The sequence below is a fragment of the Myotis yumanensis genome, unplaced genomic scaffold (genome assembly GCF_028538775.1).
Source record: "Myotis yumanensis isolate MYYU_CA2020_CCGP unplaced genomic scaffold, mMyoYum1.0.hap1 SCAF_17, whole genome shotgun sequence".
NCBI lineage: Eukaryota > Metazoa > Chordata > Mammalia > Chiroptera > Vespertilionidae > Myotis > Myotis yumanensis.
Window position 1 is genome coordinate 9672960 of NW_027223768.1, and position 21382 is coordinate 9694341.

Here is a 21382-nt window from a genome sequence, read left to right on the forward strand (position 1 = left end):
GAGTTTTTAATTGTTGAATTTGTAAGGGTCTCTTTCAGAAGGGTTGATACCTGGCTGGTCACACATTTGTTAGTGGAAATAATGATGCATCAGAGGAAAACCAGTTTTTCCCACTAACATATGTGATTTGTTTTGCATATATTAATGAGAGGCTGTGGTTTTGAGGGACAGGGGGCACCAGGGCTGCTTCCAGTATGGTTTGAATCATCTTTGGGAAGTTTTAAACAATGGACACTAATCCCCCGCCCCCCCCCATACTGGGCCTTTTGTATTCAAATCAAAAGCACAAAACCCTATTGTGGGGGGCGGGGGGAGCCTTTATTGGCAACCAGTCCCTTCTACTTAAAGCACTAAATGTAGTCTCACGAATACATTCCCTACAAGTACTGTAGCTATTAATCACGTGGGTGTTTTCTTTTTTGTTTTTGTTTTGTAATAGGTGTGTTTGTGGCAAGTGTTCTAATCAGCGCTATGGGCACCCTGAGAGCGAAGAGGGTGGGCTAGGGAAGGCGAGGCCCACCCAGCCACAGGGCAGGAGCAGAGGCCTGAGATCTGGGGTCGGGCCTTGCCACTTCGCTGCGAATCCCTGGGCAAGTCACCTGAACACGTGAGGCCTGGGTCCCATGCAGAGGACGGATCCATGGCCTTTCAAGTCCTCCCATCTCCGCGGTCCTCCCTGAATAATTTTTAGCTGGGCCCTATCTGCTCATCCGTGGGGCACTCAGCTTGGGCCCGGCGGGTGAACGGGCGCGCAGTTAGCCGAAGGGACAGCAGACAAGCATGGGTGACTCCACGGTGGCGGGACGCAGGGCGTCCGGGAAAGGAGCTCAAGTGATGGGATTTCCAGACCAGACTTTGCCCCGCCAACTTTTAAAGGTCGGAGGAAAGTTTGTCGTGGGCGGGGGCCCGAGAGGAGGGCTGGGTGGGCTCCGCCGCCGCCTCCCCTTTAAGCGGGCGGCCCGCGCTCCCTCCGTTACCTGGCGGGGGAGGGGCTTGGGAAAGTTTGTGTTTGTTGCTGGCAAAGCGCCCGATGGGAGGCGCGGGCGGGCGGCGGGCGGGCGCTGCGGTTCTTCCCTTTTGCTTTCGGGAAGCGGCCGGGGCAGCAGGCTCGGCGCGGCGGGGCGGCCAGGCGCCCGGCTCCCGGTGCCCGCGGGCCGCAGGAGGGCGGAGGAAGGTGGGCGGGGGGCGGGCGCGAGGGGCGCACGCACGCCCGGCGCTGGGAGTGCGCGGCTGGCGCGGAGAGCGGAGCAGGCGCGCGGCCCAGGCGGAGGAGCGCTGACTCTGGAGCAGCCGGAGCTGGAGGAGGAGGAGAGGCGGCGGGGAAGGAGGCGGCGGCGGAGAGACGCTCCCGCCGGGCGAGCATGGGGCGCCCGGCGCCCAGGCCGCTGCTGCTGGCGCTCCTGTGGCTGGGTGAGTGCGCGCGGGGCTTGGCTCGGCGGGGCGCGGGGGGACCTGCGGGCCCCGGGGCGGGGGTGGAGAGGGGGGGCTCATCGGGGCGCGGCTGGGGCGCCGAGGGTGCCGGGGCCGCTCTCTGGAGACCCGACGGGATACGCGGGCGGCGCTGCCCGGCGGGCAAGCGCGCGGGGGCCCCCGGAGCCAGGCGGGAATCCGCCCCGGCCACGCGCGGGATGTCAATCCCCGCTCCGCTAGGCCGAGCCTCGCCCCCCACACGTGCGCAGGGAGTGGCCCGTGACCGGCTGCCTCCGGCCCTTCCTACCTGTTGGCCGCCGGGAGCCCGACTCACCTTGAACTCCCGGCCGGAAGGTGCCCGCGGTCCCTGGCCGGGATCCCCAGCTCCGGAGCGGAAATATGCGCCTTTGATCTGCCCCGCCATCTCCGAGCCGGCTCACCCGCTCCTCACATGCACACCCAGGTTGAGTTGCCTTTCTAGGGAAGCGGGAGAACCCACCAACTTCCTTCTACGAAGGTCACTGGGTGGCCCAGGGCGCTGCCGTGAAAATGGGTGTGCGAGCCCTTCCGTCCTGTTCTCCGTGGGTAGAGCGTCTGCCTCAGGCTTTTCTTTTATTCTGGAAGCTGCCTACCTCCATATTCACACACAAAGACCTAGCAGCCGTGGCTTGGCCAACTTTTCCTACCTGTTACTTTTGCTCCCTTCACTGCCTCCTGCCTTCCACCCTCCCCGAACCTTGGCGCCTCTTGATAATTTGGCCCGGCACCCTCACCCCACCCAAGGAATTTTGGGTGGGTTTTTTTTCCCTCTCTGTTTTCCTTTTATTCTATGCACACAGACACCATCTTCACGTAGATACGCCTGGTTATCCGAAATGGTTACGTTGCCATAACCATGTGGCTATCCACCACGGAGGTACATCTGCTTATTACGTGCTCACCATGGTACCCAGGGCTGACCCTGAAATGCCGGGATATTCTTGGATCCTTTGGGTCTGTGTCAACCAGAACAGAATGAATCCCAAGACCTGACCACGGGTTTCCTTCCAAGCCCCTGGAGAAGGCAGAGCGGTCAGAATCTTGCAGAGCGCTGGCGTGTGGTGTCTGTCCCAGCCGGGCCCCAGCTGTGCACGCGCTAAATGACTGCTCTGCACTTATGGTCTGAGGGTCCCAGCGGAGGCCTTGCACAGCCACTTCCGTCCTGCTGGCCTCAGGGCTCACATGGCCCCACACCCGTGACTCCTGCTCCTGGGGGGCCAGCCTTTCTAGCTGCCATGTTTCCTTCCTTGGCCTCGGAGGGGGTCTTCTGGAACTCACTCCCCAAGAGAGCTGACCCAGCCCCCTCATGTTGGCTGCCACTGTGTACAGAAAGCTTCAGATCTCTCATTTATTTTGTGGCATGTCTTCTATGGTCTGGGATCCTAGAGCTTCTATTCTTTCCCTTTCACTCTGTGACCCGTGTACGGGTGTGGTATACGGGTGTGGTACACTGCTGGTGGCCAATGGTTGCACAGACTGTGCACTGCTCAACTCTAGGACTTGCGTGCACTTGATAGTCTGTGTGAGAATGACTCGCCCTAGAGTTGTACAGGTCACACCACAGCCTGTATACCAATGAAGGTGTTGGGGAGGTCCGGTAGGAGCTTGAAAAAAATGCCCTTGAGTAACTGAAAAGAAGTCAGGCCAAAGAGAGCCTAGAAGTGGGGAGAGCACAGCTTGGGGACGTCTTGGTTGTATACCAGTGTCTCCTGCCCGGCCTGGGCATCTCTTGTTAACCACACACAGGGAATGTGGTGTCACCAGCCAGTGCCTTCTCTCCTAACACTTCCCCGAACTTGAACCTGATAACTCTGCCCCCCACACTCTCCCTCGGTTGGCTTCCGGCTGACCTCTGGGATGCCCTCCCTGTTGTACCACTCGAGCAAAATGTCCTGATTCCTGAAACTTAATATGTTGATAAGCAAGATCATCTTTCCTCTTGTATTGCAACCCGGGCATAACCTTGCTGTCACTTTCTTTGACCTCCACGTTCTCACCGACCCTCAGTTCTGTGGCTTTGCCCACATCACGGACTCCAGCTCCGTCCTGTCCCCCTGCTTGTACAGCTACTCTTGTAGCCCAGGTCCTGATGCTTCTCCACACCATTGGCTCGGTTGGCTTTTCCCTCCAGCTTCCCTTCTACGTTCATTATTTTCCTAAAGGATGAGTTTTGGGAGGCCCATCCTTTGCATGTAGGTTCTTTCTGACTTTCTTACAAGGATTTGCTTCCCTTTGTGTTCACCCCCCCTCTGGTCTTCTCTCTGATTCGCACACTTCATCCTAAGGAACCTGTTTGCTATCCTTGACGTGGTCTATCTGTGAGCCTTCTGGCTCTATGGTTTCCCTTGGCCTTGGAATGCCCCTCCTGCTTTTCTACTCTGGCCTGTGTTTTTCCTTTTCCTCCTAAAACTCAGCTTCCTCCATGAAGCTTCCCTAACGAACTTAACCATCACATCAGCATCCACGCAGCTTCATGGAGCAAGTTTTCCCTCCTGGTCCCTGTGTCTGACCCATCTTGTTTATCCATTCAATACAGCATTTCTCGAAGGTCCATTAGAGTCCGTAAGTGTCCGGACAGATGCCTCACTGAGTGATCGGGGGGGTGGGTGGACGGGTACTAAAACAGCTAGCTACAGGACAGAAGGAAATACCTACATAGAAACCAAGTGCTGGTCAGAAGCAAGGAAGAGATGATTCCTTTGACGTGGGATTGGAGTTGATTTTGCTAAAGAGGTGGTGCTGGAGCTGAGCCTTGAGGACAATAAGAATTTTGAAAGAAAGGACGGAAGAGCATTCCAGGCTCTGAGGAGAGGCATACCATGTGTGGACGAGTGAAGGTGTGTGGCTCTTCAGAGATGGCTGGAAGGAAGGTCCGTGTAACTATAGGGGGAGAAGGGGATATAATGGGAGAGCAAGCTGGAAAGTTGGGGTGGGGTGGATGCTGAGGGCTTTTTGTGCTGTGCTGAGAAGTCTGGACCATGAGGGGTGGGTTTGTTGGCCCTGTGGGTGCTGCCATCTTCCTGCCTATTTAGCTCACTGTTCGCAGTTCTCTGTTCCTGGCTGCAGTCCCCACTCTGATTATACCCCCTGTGGGCAGGGACCATGCTGGTCTTATTCACTATTGTATCCCTGTTACTAATAGGGCGCCTGGCACATAGTAGGTATTTGATATACCATTGGCTCTGGATACATGTATATATCCTTTTATCTGTGGGTAATGGGTAGCCATTGAAAGTTCACAGGACATGGCAATCTGATTGAGGAGGGTAAGTCTTCTCTAGTATGCAGCATGAATTAGAGCAGGGAAGGTATGGAGGTTGTGGAGGGAAGGTAATATGTTTTTAATTTGTCTTTTAAATAATATTTGCAAATCCACTGAAGTAGTTTTTAAATGACAAAAGCATTGCCTCTACATTTTAAAATTCACATAACATAGAAGGGCATTAACTAGGCAAGCCAGGTTGCTCTCACAAGTAGACTCAAAGCACAGAACCTCAGACAGTAGAAGTGTCTTTCTTAGCAGGCCCGAGGGGATGTTTCAGATGGAAAGGTTGGGTTGGATCCCTTCTCCACACAGCCATTCTGGCTACCAGGCTGATGGCAGTTCATGGTCTTCAACCCATAGTTTCTTTTTTCTTTCTTTTTTTTAAGAATATTTTTATTGATTTCAGAGAGGAAAGGAGAGGGATAGAGAGATAGAAACATCAGTGATGAGAGAGAATCATTGATTGGCTGCCTCCTGCACACCCCCTACTGGGGATTGAGCCCTCAATCCGGGCATGTGCCCTTGGCCGGAATCAACCTGGGACCCTTTAGTCCACAGGCTGATGCTCTATCCACTGAGCCAAACCAGGTAGGGCAACAGTAGTTTCTAAGGTTCCTTTGGTTGTCATCACCATCTTTCCAGCCCCTTAAAGGGGGAAAAAAGCATGGAGTAGTCCATAAAGGCCTCACGGCCAAGCTTGGAAGTGGCACCCATCATTTCTGCACACATTCCGTTCCATAGAATTCAGTAGCTGCAAGGGAAGCTGGCACATGCAGAGTCGCCTGGCAGCCGTGTGCCAGCTACTATGGAAGACAAGAAGAACAGATTTTGGAGGACAGCGAGCAGTCTCTGTGTCAGTTATAAAAGATATAAGATAAAAAAAGCGCCCACCCTCCCACTGCCCAGGCATAGCACTCCTGTGTAAGGTACCTGTGTCCGTGTAGTGAATATTCTGCTTGTTCTTTCTCAGAGCTTCTGTACAGGGCTCTGAACCTATATAGGCACAGAGTGAAAATAGCTACTGACCTAGTGCATGCAGACAAGCATCAGGCTCTTACATATTATTTTCTTATTTAATCCTCGCAACAACACTTGGAGGGAGGTACCGTCATTTCCTCCGTATTCCAGGTGAGGAAACTGGTGCCCAGAGAAGCGAAGGCACTTGTCCAGAGTCATTCCGGAACTCCATTCTGACTCTGCTAAGGAGAAGTTGGCTTATGGGCCCCGTCACCTGATGCTGAGGTTAGTTTAGGGGAAAAGGGGTGATAGTGGTGTTTGAAAGCAAACGTGTGGTTAAAAATAACAGGGTCTGGGGTGAGCGCAGCCCAGACACAATTCCTGCAACCCCATGGCAGGTCCCCACACCTTTTCCGAGGACAGGGACCGAAATGCAGCTTTCTCCAGAAAGCGCCGAAGCAGGAAGCCTGGCAGGAGGAACCCTCGTGCATTCATCCCGCCTGGCGGTCTTTGAAGTGCTGTGGCCTTCAGAGATTCCTTGGCACTCATTTCAGCCTTGTTAACAGAATTCCTGTATCTGCCAAGCTGATGAATGCCTGCCCTGGCTGTAATTATTCTTATTAGCCTGCTGAATAGGAACTCCCGGTGTCAGTGCTCATTCCTTACAGGGCAGTCGGGCTGGTCCGCGTGTATATGGCTATTCTGTTGTAGTGACGGAGTGCTGAGCGGATTTTAACCCCGGAGATCGAACGTAGGTTTTCATATCGGCGCCGAGTCTGGCAGTGAAATAAGGTGTGCGCTCGTCTGTCAGTGTGTGACTGCATCTCACTTTATCAAGCGAAGTTGGGGTGGGGGAGCTGTCAGGGCATTTTATGGCTCTGCTGTTTAATTGCATTGGTTTCTTAAAGGCAGGATCGCAGGGCCATTTGACGCTCTGCTTTGGGAAAATAACTTGAACTGGCAAAAATCCTCCGTAATTTATCTTCTGGAAAAGGCCAAGTGCTGCATTTGGCACACCGGTGGTTTTTTAAGATCTTGGAAGATTTCCCCCCACACCAACTGTAGTCTTTGGGAAGCCACGGGATTAGACCCAGTCGCTGCTGCTGCTGCTGCTGCCGCCCTGGACCGGTGCGTAGACGAGAGATAGTGACACTGTGTACACGTCTGCGTTCTTCGAATGCTGATTTCGCCACAATGCTCCCCGAGTGTTGGTGCGAGATTATGGAGTCGCTAAGCAGCATGATTCAAGTTTAAATACGATGCGCTGGGACCTTAATTGCGTCCTGCCTCGCACCTTTCTAAGCAGCTGGAATGTGAAAGTGTTTGCATCACTCATATCATTCAGGGGATGGAGTACCATCCCCTCTGGCGGGTCTAGGAGGAGTCTGGCTTAGCACCATGCTTAAGGGTTCAGGGCACATTTCGGGATGGGTGCTACCTTTGAATCCTAATAAAATAGAGGCAGTGTGCAGAGAGACGGGTTACTTCATAGGTGCTACAAGCGACACCAAGCCAAGAACATCCTGATCGTGGCTCTTCCTCGTTTTTAGTCAGAGCTGGATTGGGCCAGGCCTTCCCGGCTTTTGTGCGGTGGTAAGGACCTGCAAGGGTTTCAGGTGGGTTGTATTTGTGTCACGCTACCGATGCCCTGAGCCCCCAGAGCTGACAGGTCAGAGCTGCCCCTAAACCCGACACTGTGGTTACCCCAAGAGCCATACAGATGTGATCGCTTCCTGTGTGTGCGGTGATGTGATGGAGGTTGGCAGTTACATCTTTTACCTGGCGAATCACAGCCCTTAGCCCCAACCTGGCCTTGAGATATGAGCTGTTTGAGGATGGATGTTGAGAAGCTCGGTGACCTGGAGAGCGGCCATTTATCCACTCCGTTAATACTGAGAGTGTTCACTAACCCTGGCCAGGCGTTGTCCTGAGTGCTGGGGATTCTGCCGTGGACAGAGCTGACTCAGATCTGCCCTCCAAGGTGGGGCAGGATGCACCAGACCTGTGGTCGGTGTTGTTGCCAGAATGTGCAGAACCACCTGGATGACGGAGGTGAGGGTCAAGGTCAAGTTCTTGGGAATGCCCTGCTGGGGAACAGGAAATGGAAGGAAGGGCTCTGGAAGGAGTGGCCAGAGGATGGCAGAAGAACCAGGAGTGCACTCGGTAGAGGCCAAGCAGAGATGAGTGTGAGTAGACTTGTTAAAGAAGGGTTGGTCAAATGCCGCTGTAAAATCAGAGAGAGAAAGGCAAAGAGAAGCCTTGGATTTGGCAACTGAAGAGGAGGGAAGTGAGAGGTTGTAAGCAGATCCCTGGGGGATTCAACTGATTGCTAACGTTTGAGGTGCCCTGGTCTGGATGACTGCTTGACACACAAGAGTATTTGGTGGCCTGGGTTTCCTGGGTGAAGTGTGAGGCCAAGGCCATGGTCAGAGTCAGAGCGAGAGGAGTGTGGGTGGGCTCCGTGGGAAGGTGGAGACATTCAGTTAGCCATGAGGATGGGTCGGCTTAGGTCTGTAGTGGAGGCAGCCAGCCTGGTTCCCTGACTCGATCCCACCAAGTTTGGCAGCCCAGGATCACATGGTGTGGTCTCTCCATGCCATGAGGGTGGGAGGATGAAGGATGCAGGAATCTGTAGGGAGCTGCCTCACCGAGACTCGTCTCCAAGGAGACCAGGTGGGAGAGGCAGGTGAGTGAGGCTGGAAGGGCTGATACATGGCAGACGGTTTGAGGGGCCAGAGGGCATTGATGAGGGTGAAAAAGCATATTCAGAAGCACAAGGGAGTGGGTGGGCCAGGAAGGCAGGCGGTGAGGACCAGAAGAAGTAACTTCTGCATCCAGGGTCTTGGGAGAGGAGACGGTGGTGTGACTTTTTAGAAGCATCAGTCCCAGGTATTGTAGGGAAAAGGTGTGGCTAAGATGAGCGGGGGTTGGGGGACAGGTGTGCTGAGGAGGAACCAACCTCCCTAAGAAATTCCTTCCTACCTTTTACATAGCACTTACGTTACGCCATGCACTGCACTCTCCATATATTAACTCACTTAGTAGGTTTCAAAACCCCACGAGGTACTGTTACCCCATTTGATAGATGAGGAAACTGAGTCACAGAGAGGTGACGGAATCGGCTCAAGGTCACACAGTCAGCGGCAGAGCTGCTGGGATTTAAACCCACTTGGCGGGCTCCAGATCTGAGCTCATAACCGCAGCACCCTGCTCCACCTCTTCATTAGCCTAGCTATTCAGAGTCAAACATATGTTTGCAAACCTAGAAAGGAATTGATACAATTAGCCACAATGTGAGAACATTTGTTTCCTCGTATTCTGGAACAGGAGGCTTGGATTCTGGCCCTGGATCTTCCACTCACTAGTTTAGTGACCTTGGACGCATTGAAAAATAGCTCTTAGCCTCTGGAACGTCAGGGGCTGGACCAGCAGCCGACCCCGAAGGACCCCTTCCGTCCCCGGAACTCTTTGAGTCCACGCTGACCCCTGCTGTGGGGCCATATGGGCTGTTGGGTCCAGCCCTGGCTCCTGGCCCATCTTCCCCAGCCTCCCTCCCGTCTGCAGCCTGTGCTCCTTATCTCTCACCTGCCTGGCACCTCTCTACAACCGGGCGGCGGGGGGGCCTCGGAGGGCTCTGGGAACTGTTTGTCATTCTGTCACTATCAGCAGCTGCTTCCTCCTTCCAGCCCCGTCCCTGTGCTGGGAGATGGCAGCTCTCCCCACCCCCAGGGTTCTCCAGGCTACGGAGGTGTCCCCACCACCAGGCGGACTGCGCTTGCAGGCGGACTTCTGGGAAAGGTCAAGGAAATGATAGAACCAGCAAGGCGTTTCTAGGAGACAGACTGTTTCTCATTACTGACTTTGGGGCAAGTTTCGTTGAGGACAACAGCCGTGAGTCCGTTGGGGGTGAGTAACCGAGGCCCAGCCTTAGGAGCGGGACTGTGTTTTCTTCCACACGTGGCCCTCGAGTCCAGGGAAGAGCCTGCCAGACGATGCCCGACAGGCTCTCCTTTTTCTTTTTTTTTTTTTTTGTTAATCCTCACCCGAGGAAATTTTTCACCATAGATTTTTAAAGAGAGTGGAAGAGACAGAGAGAAACATCGATGTGAGAGAGACACATCGATTGGTTGCCTCCCGCACGCACCCTGACTGGGGCAGGGGATCGAGCCTGCAACCGAGGTACGTGCCCTTGACTGGAATCAAACCCTCGACCCTTGAGTCTGTGGGTTGATGCTCTAACCACTGAGCAACTGGCCAGAGTGGCTCTCCTTTTCCTAATACCCCCGAGACGAGGGCTTCGGTGTGTCCAAATGCCTCCTCAAGGGCAGGGGAGTTGAAAGCAGACGTTTCCCACCAGTAGTCTTAATCAGCTAAGAAACGTGCTCCCGGTGTTTGGGGCCTTTCTTCCTTTTTATCCCTGAGTCTGAACGGGGAAGGTTCACAATCGTGTCAGAGGCAATGACAACTAAAAGGATCCAACCTGGAAGACCTCCATTCTGCTGGGAACCTGTGCTTGCAAACCCAGTCGCCAGTGCACCCAGCTACTTCAAGGTGCAGCCAGTCTCCTGGCCCAGTGCCGTTCTCTCGCTCGTGGCGGATGCAGATATTCTCGAGGCTTCTTATGAACCCTCTCCGAGAGGGTCCCCGGCTCTGTTTGGCATCGCTCGCTGCCTTTGGCCATTCTGGGGGTGCAGGGGTGGCCGGTGCTTTCTAAGGGCTCTGCCCCTCCAGCATGTCCTGGGCACCAGAGACTGGCTGGCTTGGTGTCTGTCCAGGGTGCCGCTGCTTTGCATCTGCTGCAGAGAGGAGTTAAAAACAAAACGGCTTTTGGCATGGCTATTCATTTTTCCATTTTCCGAAGCCTGGCACGTCCAGTGTTTTCTTATTTATTAGAAGGCATTATAGTCCATCATCTTTGACGGACAAATCCATACAGCCAGTTCCAAGTGAAGACCAAGCATAGCGCCTGGCACAGCGCCTGGCACAGGCTGGGCGCTGAGTCATGTTGCTCAAAGGCACAAATGGATGCCCCGCTGTTACCCGAGGCCGCAGTCCGAGACAGTCCCCCTTTTCCTGGTCGTCTTAGTTTTTACTCCTTGAGCAGCATTTAGGGAGCCTTTGCCACGTTCCCGACACTGTGGGAGACGGCGAAGGATTTAGGAAATGGAGGCCAACGTGGAAGCCGAACCAGTTACACCGAACAGCAGGATGGGTGGCTGGTGCTTGTTTCGCATCCGAGCGGATGCGTTTTTAGGGAGCTGTGCATATGGGGCTGTCGGAATTATGGGGATGAAACAGAGGCCTGGGCTGACAGTAAGGGAGGCCTTCATGGAGCAGGAAAAGCATTTCGGGTACGAAAATGACCGGCGGTAGGTAGAAGATCAGCGTGTTTGAGTTGGTGTCCCATTTGAGGATTAGCCGGAACAGTGAGAGAGACTCCGGGGACGCGTTGAACTCCGAGAACGGAGGCTGGCGGAGAGGAAGAAGGTGAGCAGAGTCACCCTGCAAGGGGTCGTCAGCGCCCGCAGAGCAGCTTAAAGCCCACACGCACTAGCGAGGCTGCTGAGGTCCGCCGGGGCTCACAGGAAGCTCGCCTGCTAAATTAAGGTGATGCGTCAGGCCATAATCCTATTTTTGGTTGTTTCTTACAAGGAAAATGGCTCATAAAACAATTACTGATATTCCCCTTAGGTAGTTTATCAGAGCATTTCTTCTAAGGACTATCACCTGGTAAGAGGCACGGGTAAGTTTTAGAGGAAGAATGGGGGATTTTAGATGGGTTTTCTATGGAAACAGGCTCTATACAATCATGTGGTCTATTCCTCAGAGTCCTACATTAATAACAATTTATCCCACAAGCAAGTTTCATCTGAAACAACAGGATGAGTCCCGAAAGCTTCGTGTCTTTCCTGGCTCGTAAGTAACCGGGGAGGGTACCCCTGCACCCGCACCTCAAGGTGGTATATCACTGCCCAGTTGTCCCCTCAGGGACCCAAGGCCTAAGGGAGTTACCTCGCAGCAGGATGGGAGCTTGTTCCTAAGAAAACAGCAATGATGCGGCAAGCTTGCTGTTCTGCCCAGTGTGGTCACTGCAGGCATTTGGACCTCAAAACAAAGAGGTGTGGAGCCCGGCTGGCGTAGCTCAGTGGGTGAGCGTCGACCTATGAACCAGGAGGTCACGGTTCGATTCCCAGTCAGGCCACATGCCCGGGATGCGGACTCGATCCCCAGGATGAGGTGTGCAGGAGGCAGCCGATCAGTGATTCTCTCTCATCATTGATGTTTCTCTCTCTCTCTCCCTCTTTCTTTCTCTCTGAAATCAATGCAAATATATTTAAAAAACAAAACACAAGCGTGGAAACTGAGCACACAGTCAAATTTTGACGACTCCTTGAAGTTTTCCCAAGCGCCCCTCATTCCGTGTCCTTGGAAACGACTGGATAATCTATGCCCGAGTTCCCCTCTTTTGTTTTTGATTCATCTTGGAACGATTTTGATTCCATTGGGAACTCAAGCTTCACTTCCGGGAGACAGGGGGGCCCGTTCTAAGCCGGGTGCTGCTGCCCGTGGCACGGACCAGCCTGTGCCAGTTCCTTTGTGGTGGGCTCACTGACCCGCATGCCTTCAGCGCACAGCCGTGGACTAGAATGCGCTGGCTGTTAGGGGAGTGCTGGTCTTCCTAGCCCCGGGGGTAAGCACCCTGACAGCAGGACCATGCCTGCTTTTATCTCGATGCCTAGGAATTCAAGTCTTTGAATGAGATTCATTTCTATGTTAATTTGTCTCATATATACTTCTACATCTGTAATATATGCAACATGTGACATATATGAAGTCTGTATATAGAATCGTGGACCTTAAGTCATAAAGGGGACAGAGGTTAGGATGTGTCCTTACTATCTTCGGAAGGTGTGCTTACTGTCTTTTTATTAGTATTTCCGAAAGGATTGCTGGTGACTTCCTTTCTAAGGCGTATATTTGTGGGGTCCGGTAGGAGAGAATGAAGTCTGCCGTTCTTCCTCAGCTTCTTCCTCGGCAGCTCCTGGGAAAGACAAACGACTCATGGCTTCTCATTGTCTCTCCTCTCCCTCCACCCCTTCCTCGCTTTGTGCGGGCGACACAACCTCTCCCATCCCCACTGGCACCGCTCCCTTCTGGGCCTCCCTCGGTTGTTCATGGAGAGGAGGAGCAGACATCTTTCGGTCCAGCTTGCGCGCCCAGGGCCTCGTGGCTCAGTTCGTTGGGACCGCAGCCCTCCTGCTGGTCCTCACTGTTGTAGCAGCAGCCGCTCTGGCCACATCGAGGGAAGGGGCAGTGATGCCGCAGCTGGTACATGGGCTGCCGGCAGCCTCATTCATAACCACTGGTTATTCTCAGCGCCGTGTCCGAGGTTATCCCAGAGCTCTGGGCCCACGAGGACAGCCCCTCAACTCCTGTAGATGCCGGACTGGATGTGGAGTGTGACTTACACAGGAAGAGCAGTGGCATCGCAGAAGTGTCCAGGGATTGTTAGGGGGAAAAGTGCTGAAAGCTTAGAGAACAGGCAGGAGAACATTCTGGACTAGTTTAGACAGCGGTGCTCTTGCAGACAAGGTAGGGTGACTGACATAACCCTCTAGACCAGCGGTTCTCAACCTGTGGGTCGCGACCCCTTTGGGGGTCGAATGACCCTTTCACAGGGATCGCCTAAGACCATCGGAAAACACATATATAATTACATATTGTTTTAGTGATTAATCACTATGCTTTAATTATGTTCAATTTCTAACAATGAAATTGAGGGTCACCACAACATGAACTGTATTAAAGGGTCATGGCATTAGGAAGGTTGAGAACCACTGCTCTATAACTATTTGTATCACTACCTGTGTCTCCTCTCTACCTGTACATCCATTCTTGGGCTTTAGTGCCTGTCTGGATTGGGAACCTTTTGTAAGATCCACAGCACCCAGCTCATTGGCTTCTCAAGCCCCAGAGAAGAGTGATAATAATACTGACGGTGTGAAATTTGGGGTTTGGAGCAGTGAGGTTGCATCACTTTCCGGGTACTCAGACCTGCTCTCTGGACTGATGTGTGTTTCTCTCACCACACACTCTTCACTTTCTGTGATGAGCTTAGCAAAAGAGCTTTGAAAATTCATTGACGAGGAGCCATTTCTGATATAAATGAGACTAATGACTCCTGTCATAACCCACCTAGGTGATGGTCCAGAGATCAATTCCGGCTCTGAAATCCCAGTTTGCAGAAGCTCGTGCAGTCATGACGTCACCAGGCATGTCGCTGGGCTGGGAACGTGATGATGAGCAGGGAACCAGCCCTCTGCCCCTTCAAAGGGCTCACAGTCCAGCAAAGGAGGCAGACATGCCCGGGTGACCCTGGCAGCTGTGCCCATTGACCCTCAGCGGGCACATTCTGAACTCCGCCTGGGCTGGGACTGAGCCTGGGGGAGGATCAGGAATGGCTTCTGCAAGGTGGATGCGCGTGAGCGCATTAAGTCTGGACTAAGTAGAAAGCTTAGAGAACAGGACTAGTTTTTTGCTGGGCAGAGACGGGCTGGGTTATTTGTTTCAGCCAAGGGAAGAACATGGGAAAGAAATACAGGCTGTCCGACCTCCCCTCCCCGCCCCCACCAGCCAAAGGCCCAATTCAAATGCTGACAGTGCATGCAGCTTTTCACTAACCTTTCTGGGTGGGCACACCCTCACTTTGAATTCCGTGCCATTGGCTCGCGTCTCTCTTTGGTGACATATCCTTCCTTATATCACAGTTTCTAAGTGCACCTCTGACCCTCAGCACATCACACTTGAGTCACTCAAAAGAAGATGCAGGGGCTGACTTGCCTCTCTCTCGGGCGTGATCTGGCGCTGGGGCCGCTTGCTCAATATTGTTTGTTGAATGAGTAACATTATATTTGTCTAGTGTATGTCCGGGAGGTCTTAGCTGAACCTTAAAAAAAAAAAATGATTATAAGACCTGCTCTAGTAGAACCTATTTGCGTTCAGATGGGATTTTGAAGTCCTGCCATATGTGACTTCATTGCGCATTCTCTGCTGGCTGTGACTTGTTTGGTGCGCACACTGCTGCATGTTCATCACTTAGGGACTGTCTAGATGAAGCTGGCACAGTCCCTCCCTGCCAGGCCTCTCGGTGGCAGACGGGAAGAGACAAAGGTTTTTTCATTACTTGAGTCAGATACGCCAAGAAAGGCTCCATAAAGCTTTACAAGTTTGGCCTCCCTGTTCACTTCTAGCTCGCAGCGGACTAGGAGCTTGACCTCTGTGTTCAGTTCTAGCTCGAAGAGAACTGGGAGCTCCCTGTGGAAACCCATAGGCTCCGGTCTCTCTTAAAGGCCCGGTAAGGTTTCAGGCAAGGGGACTCAGGTGTCCTTTTATAAGGCAAACCGAAATACCATAAGCTCTTTCGTGTCAGTATTTCAGCTCTGCCTGGACCCCTGGATTCAAAACTGCCAATATTTCCAAATGGCTCAGATTGGAAAGTCAGGCTGTTTGCTTCTAGGCAGCTCAGCGAGACGGTAAAATTTGAGCCGTTGCAAAAATCCTTGGCCTGGATGCTGCAGGTCTTGATTTAGAATCATGTGGGTGATAACCCAAGAAATAAAATCGAATTCCCATGGATACCTTGAGGGGGTGGGAGAGGGTAGATAAATTCAGTTTAGCCTTTATTAGCTCGTCTCTCTTAATGATGCCTCACGGTTGCCAATCCTACTTATTGAAGGAAAGGTTGCAGGAATAGGTTACCTTGGAAAACGTGCCTGACTTTTCTGGCCTGCCCCATCCATTCTCCGTGGCTGGAGAAAGTCGGAGGCATTTCATTATCTTCCCGAGCACTTCAAAGGTAGGCAGATGTTCATCTGGAAACAGTGGCCTCTTGATTATCAATTATCGGCACCACTGGAAAGTCAGAGCCCTGAGCTGCCAAGAGCCCTCCTACACGGCTTTGGAAGAAAGTTCCCCGTTACCTTTTTTGATTATGAAAGTGTGAGATGTTAGAGTTCATCTCGCTTAAAATAATGAAGGTAGTATTTCAGGGAGAAAAAAAAAATTAAAGAACCTGGAAGGTATTTTTAAAAAAATATATTTTATTGATATTTTACAGCGAGGAAGGGAGAGGGATAGAGAGTTAGAAACATCGATGAGAGAGAAACATCGATCAGCTGCCTCCTGCACACCCCCACTGGGGATGTGCCCGCAACCAAGGTACATACCCTTGACTGGAATCGAACCCGGGACCCTTCAGTCCGCAGGCTGACACTCTATCCACTGAGCCAAACCAGTCAGGGCGGAAGGTATTTTTAACAGTCCCATTTCTCTGTTTCTCTCATCTACCTACTTCATCTTGAGAATATATACTTCTTCTCTTAGTAACTCATTTCTGTTACTCTGCTGCCGATTTGGTTCCATTGCCCTTGGAGAATTTGAAACATTTTATAGGGAATTTCAAGCTTTCTCCTTCCTCCTCAGAGCAAAGGCACAATCAGCAGGCGGGGCTAATGTCAGCTGCACGGTTGAAGGCCTTGACCGTGCAGTGTGTAGACAGGCCAGATAAGCCCGGTGTAGGCTCCCCACTTAATAGCTGTTATGACCTTCAGCAAGTTGATTAACTTCCCCGAATCTCCGTTTCAGCCCTCCGTTTCCTCAGTTCTATGATAGAGGTGGCATCCTAGGACCAACCTTATGGTCCCGTTCTGTGGATTTATCACGATGAATTATGAGTAGTTGCTACCTCAGTGCATGGCATATAAGGGAGATGCAGTATGTTATTATTCCAGTCTTATTGTTGAGAGATATTTGATGATGTGTCAAAGTGAACACATGACAAAATAAGTACTTAAGAAATGCTTAAATGATTTTTAGCTGAAATGGATTCTTTAATTAACCAAGTATTTTTTTTTATCATCCCCCTCTGCCCTCTGTTAGTTTGTTATCCATTCTTTCATTTTCATGGTTATTCTAGGGATTAGAACATGCTTTGTGGACTTATTAGTGTCTACTGGTGGGCCTGTGTATTCCACTCTTTCCCTCACTTTTCGTGTTGATGTCACATATTTTAATTGTGCATATATTTTACGTTTCAGAAGACATTACTGGTGTTGTAGCATAGCATCCGTAATCAGTAGACTTACTCACATACTCATTCTTCTGCTCTTTATGCTCTTTATACCTTTCTTTCTATTAGAAGAACCACCTTTAGTATTTCTTTTTGTTATTTTTTTTAGTACCATTTCTTTTTATTAGTTCTCTTTCAATTAATTGTTGAAAGTTGATGGAAAGCATATTTATATTACTTTTTTTTTTAAGGGATGTTTTCTGTGTGGAACTTGAGGTTGGCTGTTTTCTTTCATCACTTTAAAGATGTCATTCCATGGTTTTATGAGCATCTTTTCTGTTGAAAGTCAGCTGTCAGTGTGCTGTTGCTCCTTTCTCTGCCTGTCAGCAGTTTTACCATGATGTGCTAGGTGTGGTTTTCTTTGTGTCTATACTGCTTTTGATACATAGCACTTTTTTTTTTAATTGACATTGAGAGAGAGAGAGAGAGAGCGAGAGGAAAACATCAATTGGTTGCCTCCTGCATGCACCACAACCAGCGATGGAATCTCCCACCTTTTCGTGTACAGTACAATGCTCCAACCAGCTGAGCCACAGCAGCCAGGGAGGTACATAACACTTCTTAAATCTGTGGTATGCTGTCTATTATTGGTTTAAGAAATCTCTTAACCATTATGTCTTCAAAAATGAACTCTGCCTAATCCCATCACATTCTTTCTCCTCCTGGGACTCCATTACACATGTCTGAGCTTTTTTTACTGTCTCCCATGTGTCTCTTGGATTCTTTTCTGTATTTTCATCCTTTTTTTACACCCTGGGCTTCAGTTTGGGTAACTTATATTGTCTTCTTTCCTACCTCACCTACCCTGCTAGCAAATCCATTTATCGAGCTCTTAATTTCAGATATTACATCTATGTTTTTAGATCTAGAATTTCAATAGATTTTAGTTAAGAGGTGAAATCCTCTTGTCTTTCTCTTTAGCAAACTAATTGGAGTTAAAGTCTATGTCTGAAAACACCCATGTCTGGATTTATGGGTCTGTTTCTATCATCTGTTTTCTTCTCTTTTGTTTCCTGTCATCTGGTCCTGTTGTTTGGAATGTCTGGCACGTTATGGTTGAATCCTGAAAAATGATAGAGACTCTGTATATTATCTTCTTCCCAAGATTTACTCTTTTTTTGTTTTCCTGCTAAGCTTGTGGGGTAAAAGAAGTAAGTAAGACCATAATCCCATGAGGAATTGAGATGCTTTGAGACTGGATTTCAGTTGGATGAGAGCTAGTTGTTTTTGAGCTTTACTCTTACTCCAAGGACATAGCCCTTCCAGGGTTGTCATTGAAAGTCTGGGGTAATTTCCTTGCTTAACCTTTTAGCCTCTTAGCATTGACTTTGTGCTTAGCTTCTCAGCCCCTCACACCCCACTACCCAACTCAGGCAGCTTTCATAATGTTCGTCTCCTAGAGGGGAAAAGCCATGTCAGCTCATTTCCCTGCGGGGGCCTCTTCCCCTCGGATCTGGACCCCTCACATTGTGGCTTTCTTCGCGGGCCTGCACTTCAGTTGTCTTCTTGGCCCCATGAGGTGCTGACAGCTCTGAGCTACTAACTTGACTTAGTCTCTGACCTAAACCTCTCACAATTGGTGAATCTCCAGCGAAAAAGCAGTGGACATTGTCAGGTCTGTGATGTTGCCCCCTTGATCCTGGCTTGCTCACCGGTGCATTCAGTTATCGGTTTTTTTGTAACGTATCCATGTTTTGTAGTTGTTCTCAGGGAAGGAGTTGGTCTGACATAAGCTACCCTGTCATAGCAGGTAGAGAAAATCTCCTGGAAGTGGAAATCCCAATAATTGGCCTTTTGAAATTTATGTCATTCTTACCCCATCCTCCCCAAAAAGTATTTGAGACAATTTGTAGTAAAATACATATGTACATGCCATAGAAAACTTAAAAAGAAGAGTAAAAATATCAAAAGTATAGGACAGCAGGGAAGGCAGAGGGAGGTAATTATGAGAAATTTAAGCTATGGGTGGTTTCCATTGTTGACCATCATATTTAGACAGGACTTCCTTGAAGCTAAGGTACAAAAGGACACATGACTTCACTATGTTTTGGGGAACACAGGACTTGGAAGAGAAAAGAGAGATGATATTAGTAGTAACAATTGTATTGGGGTTTGTTTTTTTTGTCTTTTTTGGTCGGTTTAATTTTTGGGCTATTTTGGTTTTATTTTTGTAGACTTAGAAATGTTTAAAACAGGAGTCTGGAGGCAATGGAGGGTTCTGAAACTTATCAAAGCGAGTCTGACCCAATCAGGGCATTGCATGTGCTGGGCCACTTAGTCATTGGGATTGCTAATGGTTTGGCATCGAAGCCTCAGTACCACTGGGTGTGGCTCAGTTGTTTGGAGCGTCATCCCTACACGGAATGGCTGTGGGCTCAGTTCCCGGTCAGGGTCTATGCCTAGGACCTAGGTTGTGGAGGGCATGAGGGGGAGGCGTCCGATCGATGTTTCTCTCTCACATTGATGTTTCACTCTCTCTCTCTCTCTCTCCCTCTCTCTCTCCCTCTCCCTCTCTCCCTCCCTCTCTAAAATCAATAGAGAAAACATATCCTCAGGTGAAGATTACCAAAAAGAGAAAAAAAAAACTTATTTTGTCTTGAGTATCAAAGGTACTCAACTGGTTAGTCTTATCCTCTGGGGGAAGAATGTATAATGGTCCATCAACAGGTTTTCTTTTTCCGGTACTTAATTCTAAGGGACTTTTATTATACAGATTTTTATGTCATTGAACAACACAACAATATCCCCAATGTTACTTTAAAGGGTGATAAAGAAATGCTTTAAATCATCACTTAGTAAAGACATTTTGTGAAGAACTAATAGTTCAAATAGCAGTGTGTTTGGGACTCTCAATTTGAAATGCTGGTAGAATTCAGAAAACCAGAGGAAAGTTTTATTCTTTTCCCCTCAGTTATCAACTGTTAAAAGGGATTTTGACAAAAATTGGCAATGTGTAGCTATGCAGATATTATTTTTTTCCGATCGGAAAAAAAAAAGCCATATGCTTTATTTTTTTACCATTTATATTTATTTAAAAATATTATTAGCTGTTATTTAACACTATTAAGGGAGATCTGCTGAATACCAGATTGCTTGTAGTAAGCTGAAATTCTGTTACCAGAATTTAAAAACTTGATTTGCATGGCTGAGGGGACAGCTGAGTTCTGCATGCAAGACACAGCTCGGGTTTATATGTTTTCAGATTAGAATTTGATCTTTCGAGCATCTGTTCATATCTGCTTCACTCTCCCCAGCGGCACTATCACAGAGCCGGCGTCGGAGGTACTGTCTCAGGTGGAGCTGGAACGTGGAGGCAGGAGTGTCTGCTGATCCCAGGGGAGAGGGCAGGCTTCACAGAGGAGGTGGCGCGCTAGAGCTGCTTCTTGCAAGAGGCTGAGAGATCGCTGACACGGCCACCGAGGCAGAGGCCACGGGGCACACGAGAGCATGGCATTGCCAGAAAATGAAGGGTCATTTGTTTTGCTGGAGTATGAGCATTATGGGGTGGGAGAATGGTTGGAGAAGAAGCCAGAGTGCTAGCCATGGGCCAGACCATGCATGATCTTGTATGCCTTTTATTCAGCCACTCATTTTGCAAATATTTATTGAATAACTATTATGTACCAGGCCCTGGAGTAGGCACTGGCATTCATTCAGCAGTGAACAAAACAGGCCAAATAAACAAAACAAAACCACTGTTCGTGTGGAACTTACATTCTAGTGGGAAGAAACAGACTATAAATAATAGTAAAAATATATAAATGTCCATAAAGTGTACTAGTGGTAAGTGAGAAGACGAAAATTTGGCAGGAGGAAGAATGGGGCGGTGGGGTTTTAGTGTGGTTAGGAAAGGGCTTCCTACGAAGGTGACATCGGAATAAAGATCTGAAGCTGGTGAAGAAGCCGGGAGCGAGTGAGAGGGCTCTGGACTGAGGAGCCGTGCAAAAGCCCTGCGGTTGCAGCAGATCTGCTTTGTGCAAGAAACCGTAGGAGGAGTGCATGGCTGAGATACAGTGGAGGGAGCCAGAGGGAGAGGAGCAGGAAGTTCGAGAAAAGCCAGATGTTGTGAGGTTTTGTCTGTGTGGCCTCTGGGCGGATTTTGACTTTTATCTGAGTGAAATGGGGAATGATTAGAATGTTTTGAGCAGAGTAATGACGTCATACAACGTCAGCTGTTAACCAGGAGCCCAGCTGGGAGGTTGTTGGCAATGCTTCTGGTGAGGGGGATGGTTGCTTGACGCGGGGTGGTCGCAGGGACATCTGGAAGGTGGATTGTGTCCTGTAGGTGATGAGGAGCCCTGAAGACTTTGGACCAGGGAAGTGGCATGGCAGCCATGTGGAAGCAGGGTTGGAGACACAAGGAGCTGGATCAGTCTCCCAAGCTGCAGGCACTAAGAATAAGGATAGAGACCCTACCAGGGAGGTAGTCTCATGCCTGGGGGCAGTCGTCAACCCTGGTCAACTTTTTTTTTTAATCTTTATTGTTGAAAGTATTACAGTTATTCCACCCCCCCCCCCCATTGACCTCTTCTAGCCTCCCACCCCCACTCCAGGCCTTCACCACACTAAGATTCTCTAATAAA

General features: G+C 50.1%; 1 protein-coding gene across 1 annotated transcript in view; it reads left to right on the plus strand.

Moving 5' to 3' along the window:
- The first annotated feature begins 1244 nt into the window (after positions 1–1244).
- The window catches only part of PTGFRN (prostaglandin F2 receptor inhibitor), a 49623-nt gene continuing 29485 nt past the window's right edge, over positions 1245–21382 (plus strand). Inside the window, 1 exon segment of the mRNA XM_070396097.1 lies at positions 1245–1410. Coding sequence (XP_070252198.1) covers positions 1362–1410 — 49 coding nt within the window. The 5' untranslated portion in view covers positions 1245–1361.